Source organism: Corylus avellana, chromosome ca2 (genome assembly GCF_901000735.1).
Source record: "Corylus avellana chromosome ca2, CavTom2PMs-1.0".
Taxonomy (NCBI): domain Eukaryota; kingdom Viridiplantae; phylum Streptophyta; class Magnoliopsida; order Fagales; family Betulaceae; genus Corylus; species Corylus avellana.
Window position 1 is genome coordinate 9,229,208 of NC_081542.1, and position 8,908 is coordinate 9,238,115.

Genomic DNA, 8,908 nt, shown 5'->3' on the forward strand with positions numbered 1-8,908 from the left:
ACAGAAAAACGGAGGTATTAATTTTGCTATTTCCCATAAGTCAAGTATCAGATTTTGCTGTTTTGCAAACATAAGGAAAAAAATAAAAAAGTGTAAACCGAATTACTAATAAAGTAGTTAACCATTTTTTTTTAATTCAAATTAACCGTACAATTCCAATGATTGATTTGACAAAAAAGGGTATGAAAAATGAACCAAAAATGTACATATAACACATCTCATGTTATAATGACCGTAAAGAGTATTACTCAACGAGAAATCCTATTTCATATTTTGTGGTACATCTTTTATATATTATTACTATTTTTTTTTAATATAAATCAACTATTGGATATGTAGATGCACTATAAACCACCTACCAATCCTATAGTTAATTTGTAAAAAATAAATTTTTTTTCTTAATGATTTTTTTAATAAAAAGGGAGAAAAATAAAATAAAACCAAGAGAATCTGTCATTTATATATTTAGGGGAATAAGAAGCCCTCACCATCTCTCTGGTCTATAAATAGAAAACCAGAGTATCTATTCTCTCACTTCTTAGAGCATTCCCCTCTCTCTCTCTCTCTCTCTCTAACTATCATGGCTTCCTTGAGCTGCTCAGCCACCGATCTCACCCCTTTTCTCAGCTCCGGCACCGCCAACGCTAGCGCCTTGGCTGCCTATCTCTGTGTCCGATTTGACACCATTGCCAACAAGCTCAGCGACACCACCTACGCCATAGACAACACATACCTCCTCTTCTCAGCTTACCTTGTCTTCGCCATGCAGCTCGGCTTCGCCATGCTGTGCGCCGGCTCAGTCCGCGCCAAGAACACCATGAACATAATGCTCACCAACGTCCTTGACGCCGCCGCCGGCGGCCTCTCCTACTACCTCTTCGGCTTCGCCTTCGCCTTCGGTACCCCCTCCAACGGTTTCATAGGCCACCACTTCTTCGGCCTCACAGACTACCCTTCGGCCTCCGGAGACTACAGCTTCTTCCTTTACCAGTGGGCTTTTGCCATAGCGGCTGCCGGTATTACCAGCGGCTCCATAGCCGAGCGAACCCAGTTCGTGGCTTACCTCATTTACTCTACCTTCTTAACCGGCTTCGTTTATCCGGTAGTTTCTCACTGGTTTTGGTCCTCCGATGGTTGGGCCAGTCCCACCCACACCGACAATCTCTTATTCGGCTCAGGTGCGTTATTAATATGAGAAATGCTTGATTTTTATTTTTTTTAAAATTGAGGTTCGGCCTTTAGAATATTTTGTTTTTAGAAAAATTTGTTTACAACTTGCGATATATATATATATTTTACATTTATAATTCTCAAATTTTTCAAAAATAATTTAATTTTAAAATCGCAATTTTAGTGTATAAAATTGATCCAATGGCTCTGTTTATTTTCTTTCTATTCTATTAATTAACCTTTATTTATAAATTTCTTTAGGTGCCATCGACTTCGCCGGCTCAGGAGTGGTACACATGGTCGGCGGCATAGCGGGCTTGTGGGGTGCTCTGATAGAGGGCCCAAGAATCGGCCGCTTCGACCGGAGCGGCCGCGCCGTGGCTTTACGCGGTCACAGCGCGTCTCTAGTCGTGCTCGGTTCGTTCTTGCTGTGGTTCGGTTGGTACGGATTCAATCCCGGTTCATTTCTAACAATCGCCAAGTCGTATGGTGACGGCAGTTCCTACTACGGCCAATGGAGCGCCATCGGAAGAACAGCCGTCACCACCACGCTGGCCGGGAGCACAGCCGCTCTCACGACCCTTTTCAGCAAACGCTTGCTGGTGGGCCATTGGAATGTCCTCGACGTTTGTAACGGTCTGTTGGGAGGATTCGCTGCGATCACCTCAGGGTGCTCCGTGGTGGAGCCCTGGGCGGCAATCATCTGCGGCTTCGTAGCATCGTGGGTTCTGATAGGGTGCAACAAGCTTGCCGAAAAGCTCAAGTACGACGATCCCCTCGAGGCGGCGCAACTGCACGGCGGGTGCGGCGCGTGGGGCCTAATCTTCACGGGACTGTTCGCCACGAAGTCGTACGTGGACGAGGTGTATCAGGGGAGGAAGCCTGGCAGACCGTACGGGTTGTTTATGGGCGGCGGTGGGAAGTTGCTAGCGGCACAGCTCGTGCAGATAGTGGTGGTGTTAGGGTGGGTGACGGTCACGATGGGTCCACTTTTTTATGTGCTTCATAAATTGAAGTTGTTGCGGATATCTCGGGATGATGAGATGGCGGGCATGGACCTGACGAGGCACGGTGGGTTTGCTTATGCTTACCGCGATGAAGATGATCCATCCATTGGCCCTTCCTTCATGATGGGGAAGGTGCAGCCGGCTCTCGAGACTTCCACGGCTACTCCTGTCTGATTTGATATCTTAGCATTTCTTGAAAAAAAAAAAAAAAAAAAAGAAGTGTGGTTAATTCCACGTGGGTGGGTTCCACGTGCAGAAAAATGGCACGTTAGGGTTATTATAAGTTTTACTTCAATTTTCATATATAATTAACGTGTTAATTTATAATTGGTAAAATAATTAATAGTATATGGTTGACAAGTTTATCACTTATTGACCAATCATTTTATCAAATATAAATTATCATGTTAACTTGTAAGAAGTTTTTTAATAAAAATTATGGTACTCCTATTGGCAAGACGGTTAAAGCTTGTGTGTAAAAGTTGTAGAATTATCCCATGTGTATAATGTTAAAAATGACATGGGATGTGTTATTGTAAGAGTTAGTGTAGAACATGTGGACTTTTTTAAGATGATAAAGTCGAGTCTATATATATGGCTGTTTATTTCCTTTTCTTCTGTTTTATTTTCATAGGTCTTATGTGATTATGTGACCGAAAGATTAATAATTAATAATTTTAAAATTATTAATTATAAATTGATGGTAGCAAATGGGATTTTGATTCACGTGGGACAAATATTTACTTGTCCCGCATTATAAATATTGTATGGACATGTAAAAAAAAAAAAAAATTATAATTATAGCCATAATTGTGAGCCCCACGTAACTTGCAACTTTCTTTTTATCTTTTTACTAATTTCTAAATATATAACTAATAAATGAGTTTACTCCAATGTGACCTCTAATGTTTGGTTTAAAAAGATAATAATATAAACAATATGCATCATCAGTTTCTATCATTAGGATGACAATAAGAAGGTCTAGAGACTTGTTATTTAGTATTCTCTCATCCTTCGCCATATTCTTTTTTAGAAAATTAACCATTAAATTTGTAGGACTCGCATATGTGAGTTTATATATTACAAAAACTTTTTAAATAGTTTAAACGATACAAGTGTAAAAATTTTCCTAAAAATTATATACTTTTACATGTACCCCATATGAAAATGGTCAACAATATTAGATGTTGGAAGGAGTTTTAAAAATTTAGAAATTTCTAATCAACGAATGATCGATGCTGTCATCAATCAATCAATAGTATGGCTCATTGGACAATCGATTTAATGGCCAAACGTTAGATGCTCACATGTTAGGTTTTTTAAAAGAAATTTTTAGAACCTTGAAGCGAGGGAGGGGTCTATAAAAGGACGTAGGATAAACCATAGATCTTATTTTCGCCTATTTCAGACAACCAAACCCTAGAGTGAGAAAGAGTGAGAAAGGAGGAAAGAAGGTTCTTCTTAGGGGATTTTGCTTCTTAAAGCTTGGAGAGCTTCTACCTTAGTGTGCAGGATGTATAATATTAAGGAATAATTTGCACTAACGAGAGATTAAGATGTTCGGGAATATGGATGAGCAACCGAGGTAAGTGCATTCTTAATGAAGGAGCTATATTTTTATGTAAAATGGCTTCTCAAAACTCACTTTTATCTTGTTTAGTTAAACTATTTTTAAATGTTCCTACATCCAATTAGCTATATTTTTATCTATTCTATTAAAATATTATTAAAAGTAAGAAAAGTTTTGGGAAAAAGAGAATAGTGAGAGAAAAAATAGGAAAAATTTTGGGAAAAAGAGAACATGCAGAGAAAAAGTAGGAAAAGATTTGGAAAAAAGAGAAAACAGGTGAAAGAAACAATAAAAAATAAAATAGCTTCCTTGAAAAGTGCTGCTACATTTAGTTTTTTTTTTTTAGCTCTTCCAATTAAATATCTATTTTATATTTTCTTTTGGCTAATCCAATGTAAGAGGTTTTTTAAACATTTAAAGAGCTATTTTAGATAAAAGTAACATTTGGCTCTTCCATTGGAAATGCTCTAAGTAAATGCTTATGGAACAATTAAACTCTTTTGATATGCAAATGCGATATTCTCCTCTTAAGTTTAAGAAATGTTTTATACATGTTGTTTACTTAGATAATTTTGTTATGAGCCTAATAATTTCATCAAACAACTATTATTGCAAATGATATATGATAAATGAATATATGGTATGGATCGTTATCTACGGATGGCAGACACATATGTATAAGGGCATGACCTTATGATCTAAAGATTTATGTTTATGTTTGGCCTTAGATCCAATGGTTTTATAGTGTGACCAGCACAACCGTGTATGATTGGTGATTATTATAAACGGACATAATTAATAATGTGAGCCACCTAGGGTTTGATCTAGTTAGACTACTAGTAATGGATGATATACGTGCTTCATCAGGTATTATTGTTGTACTACATGTGCCTCGGGAGTAGGGGTGTACAAGCAGGTGGTTATTAACCGCCTAATAACCACTAATCACATAACCGTTTTTGTAGGTGATTGGAAAAATAATCGCTAACCGCCTATGGTAGTACGGCTACCCTTAAATAAAATATTATATATAGTAATATTTCAAAACGACGTCATTTTAGTGTTTAATACCATTTAAAATAGGCCTTAAAATGAGGCTCAAGGTAAGCCCAAAACACCAAAATTGGCCCAAAAGGCTAATACCTAAAAGCGGTTTTGCATTGTGGTATTGAGTTTCAATAACTGCTAATCGGCGATTATTTCAAAACCGCCAACCGCACAAGGAGTTGCTGTTGCGGTTACTAAAATTTGATAACCGCCTAAAGTAGTTGTGGTTTGAGATAATAACGTACCGCTAATAGTAATTGCTTGTACACCTCTACTCGGGAGAAGACCAACTCTATTGAGAAAGGATTAAGGGCTTAAATAGACCATATTGAAGAAAGTTAGATAGTATTGATTATTGTAATTATATTTCCTTAGAAGTCATGTGTTTTTCCTGATGATAGTTGATACCATGATTGAAAATATTTAGTCTTGTCTCAAATAATTGTTTTTCACTTTTTACTATGTTTTACTCTGATAGTTAATGTAAAGATAGTAAATCTAGTTAATTACTTAGTTAATTAGCACGAAGATACTAAAAATAACAATATGAGTTAATTATTTTGCTTATAATTTGGGGGTGTAGTGTTCCTACAAAATGCTGAGTCGTTATGCTCTCATTTGGGGTAGATAACAAAGAATTAACTCTTTTCTCCTGAGAACAAACAACAATACGTTAGAATATTCGGATTTCATTTCATATAAAATATAAATATATATATAAAATAGCATACTGAAAAAAGCCAGAGCTAGAAAGTTTGACGTCTCCCCCATCACCAACACCACCAAAATCCGTCAGGGATGCTTCGGTAATTGATGCTGCTGTATCTTCCGTAAGTCTTGGACTGTTGACTTCTCGGGAAGATTTATGACTTCTTTAAACAAATCCAAAGAGATCTTTATCCCCTCTTACGGTGCATTTGAGATCACGATTTTGTAAAAATAATTTGCGTTTTTAAAAGTTATTGTAAAATGTAAGGCATTTGACATTGTGATTTAAAAAACACTTAATAAAAAATATGAAAAAAAATCTGTGATTTTGAAGGGGTGCTTATTTGAAAAAGTGTGAATTTAATCTAAAATTAAGATTTCGCATAACAAATATTTGATAAAAGAATATTTTTAAACATGTTTTACCAAACGCCTTTACGATTTTAAAAAATAGCGATTTCAAAAATACAATTTTTTAAAACGTAATTTTTAGAATCGCACTTATTGAAATCGCAATCCAAACGGACCCTTAATATTGTTTTGTTTTTTAAAATTATTGTAAAATTAAAATTTAATAATTATCTTTCATCAATTCAATAAAAAGTGGAGATAAGGAATATATGATTACTCACCATCACGAGCTCAACATTTAAAAATTTTGGCTTGAAATCTTTCTCTATTTATCTAAAAAAACAATATTCAAGTTTATATGCAATTGAAAATAAACAATATTTATATCTACTATCCGCAATTTAGGTAATGAGCCTATTTTAGTCTCTTGGACCATCTTTGGATTTCTATAATGACTTATTTTAAACGATTTGGAAAATAATTTAGGTTGATTTTTAGTGTTTTGGATTTGTTTTAATTTTTTTTTAAGCCATAATGTTTTGAAAATATATTGACCTCACATCACTTTTGCCTTTTTACCCAAGTGAATAAGTGAATTATGAAGAAAAAAACCTAAAACAACCTAAACATAACCTATATCTAATCCAAAACGACATTGCTTTATTGATGAATTTATTAAATATAATTTATATAAAAAATATAAAACTATTATATATATATATATATATATATATATATATATATATATATTAAAAATATAAAAATATTGAAAAACCAGTGAGCCTTAGGTGCAAAATAGAGAGAGAGAGAGAGCCTGATCGATGGAGGCATGAGAGAAGCCACATCAAACTAGGGGTGTCAACCTAGTCAGTTATAACTGGTCACCAACCAGTTACTAGCTACCAACCGGTAACCGGCCAACAGCTTTTAAAAACGGTTGCAAATAACTTGAATCGGCCCTCTTGATCAGGTTACCCCTTTTTACATTTTAAGACACCCAAAAAGTAGGTCCAATACCAAAAATTGGTCCAAAGTGTTCGGATTTTTGAAAACATGATTACCGATCCAGATAACCGGGTACCAATCGGTAATCGGGCAATTATTACATAATCGAGTAACCTTGAGCAGGTTACTAGTTCCCCTTTTTAAAATTCAATAACCGGGTTCTTCAGTTTCGGTTAGCGGTTTTAGCCAATAACTGGTATCCGGAATCGGGTTAACACCCCTGCGTCAGACATAAGCTCTTCTTGTCCTGTGTTTGTCTGAGGATGATTTTGTTATTTTATGATGACTTGGCCTGTTTCTATTGGGGGTTTAAGAAGTTAAACTCCTAGTAGAATAAATTTGTGTTTGGCATTAGGATTTTATAGACAAAGATTGCGATTTTAAACCAAATCACATAAAATTGATTGTTTAGTTTTTAAATTATTGTAAAGGGACACATGTCACTTTTATAGACTAAGTTGAAAGAAATTCCTCCAACTTAGTTTGGAGGAAAACTTTATCCATATTTTATTACCATTTGATTAGCTGTTTATGACGGTAAGATTGACAGTTTATTACTATTGGAACTTTGAAAGTTACTTTTAGATTGACAGTTTATTAATATATATTACTATTAGATTGGCAATTTATGACTGTCGGATTAACTGTTTATTACTATTAATTTTCGAAATTAAGTGTTAGTAAACAAACACATGTAATTGCTATTCTAACACCATTAATAACACCTTTTGTACTTAATAAAAATTAGAGTTTCTGTCTCTTGCTAGAATAAAAAATCTAGGGGTGCTTAGGTTTAGGCTCCGTTTGTTTCGACGTAAAATGCTTTCCGTCAAAAAATATTTTCAACAGAAAATATTTTCCTGAAAAATGATTTCATGGAAAACATTTTAAGGTGTTTGACGCGGACGGAAAATCACATTTTATATATATATATAATTTCATTAAATCATATTAAAACTCTAAATTACGAAAATGTCCCGACCAAGTTTTAGAGGTGTTTGAACCGAGTTCCGTAAGAACCCCACTGTGACTCACCCGGGACTTATCTAGACCCTATCTGGACCCCTTCGGGATTAGCCCGGGACCTTGGTAGGACCCATCCAAGACTCGATAGAGACATTTTCGTAATTTAGTGTTTAATATGATTTTGCGTACACACCAAATACCGAATAATGTTTTCCAGGAAAATGTTTTTTGCTGAAAACATTTTCCGACGTAGGGGACTCGACCGGGACCTGCCTGATTTTCCATACATGCCAAATACCGGAAAATGTTTTCTAAGAAATCATTTTCAAGGAAAGTATTTTCTACAAAAAATATTTTCTGTCGGGTCCCGGCGGGGTCCCGATCAAGTCTCGACAGGGTCCTGGGTAGGTCCCGGCGGGGTCCTGGTCAAGTCCCAGACGAGTCTTGGTGAGGTCTTGGGCTAGTCGGGTTGGGTCTCGGGTGGGTCCTAGGCAAGTCCGGTTGGGTCCCGGGCAAGATTGGTTGGGTCTCGAGCAGGTTCTAGGCAAGTTTCGGCCAAATCCCGAACGGATCCCAAGCAGGTTCCGGGAGAGTCCTGGGCAAATCCGGGTCAAGTCTCGAACAAATCCCGGTCAGGTCCTGGGCAGGTCCGATCAGGTCCCGGGCAGGTTCCATTGGGTTCCGAGTGGGACTTGGGCGAGTCTCGGTCAAGTTCCGGGCGGGTCCTGATGAGGTCCCGGGCGGGTCTTGGGTGAGTCCCGGTCAAGTCCTGGGCAGGTCCCTACTGGTTCTCGGGTAGGTCTCGGGCAAGTCCCAGGCTGGTCTCAAGCGAGTCCCAAGCAGGTCTCGGGCGGGTCCTAAGCAAGTCCGGGGTAGGTCTCGGTCAAATCCTGGGCAGGGCCTGGTCACGTCCCGGGAGAGTCCTCTGGGCAAGTCTGGTCAGGTCCCTGCTGGGTCCTGAGCGAGTCCCGGTTAAGTCATGGGCAAATCCTAGAGGGGTCCCGGTCGGGTCTTGGTCAAGTCCTGGGCGGATCTCGGTCAAGTCTCGGGTAGGTCTTGGTCAGGTCCCGGCAAGGTCTTGGGC

At 37.6% G+C, this 8,908-nt stretch overlaps 1 protein-coding gene across 1 annotated transcript; it reads left to right on the forward strand.

Annotated features, from left to right (window-relative positions):
• Positions 1 to 556: 556 nt before the first annotated feature.
• On the forward strand, positions 557 to 2,747 carry LOC132169362 (ammonium transporter 1 member 2). The gene is made up of 2 exons (XM_059580405.1): positions 557 to 1,178; positions 1,432 to 2,747. Exons 1-2 carry the CDS (start codon positions 581 to 583, stop codon positions 2,349 to 2,351), a joined length of 1,518 nt encoding a protein of 505 aa, XP_059436388.1. The 5' UTR covers positions 557 to 580; the 3' UTR covers positions 2,352 to 2,747.
• Positions 2,748 to 8,908: the final 6,161 nt, after the last annotated feature.

Bases quoted from the DNA above. Each gene is read 5' to 3' on its own strand.
- LOC132169362 (XM_059580405.1), top strand. From the start codon at position 581: ATGGCTTCCTTGAGCTGCTCAGCCACCGATCTCACCCCTTTTCTCAGC. The intron at 1,179-1,431 runs GTGCGTTATTAA...AAATTTCTTTAG, and splicing joins CAATCTCTTATTCGGCTCAG to GTGCCATCGACTTCGCCGGC.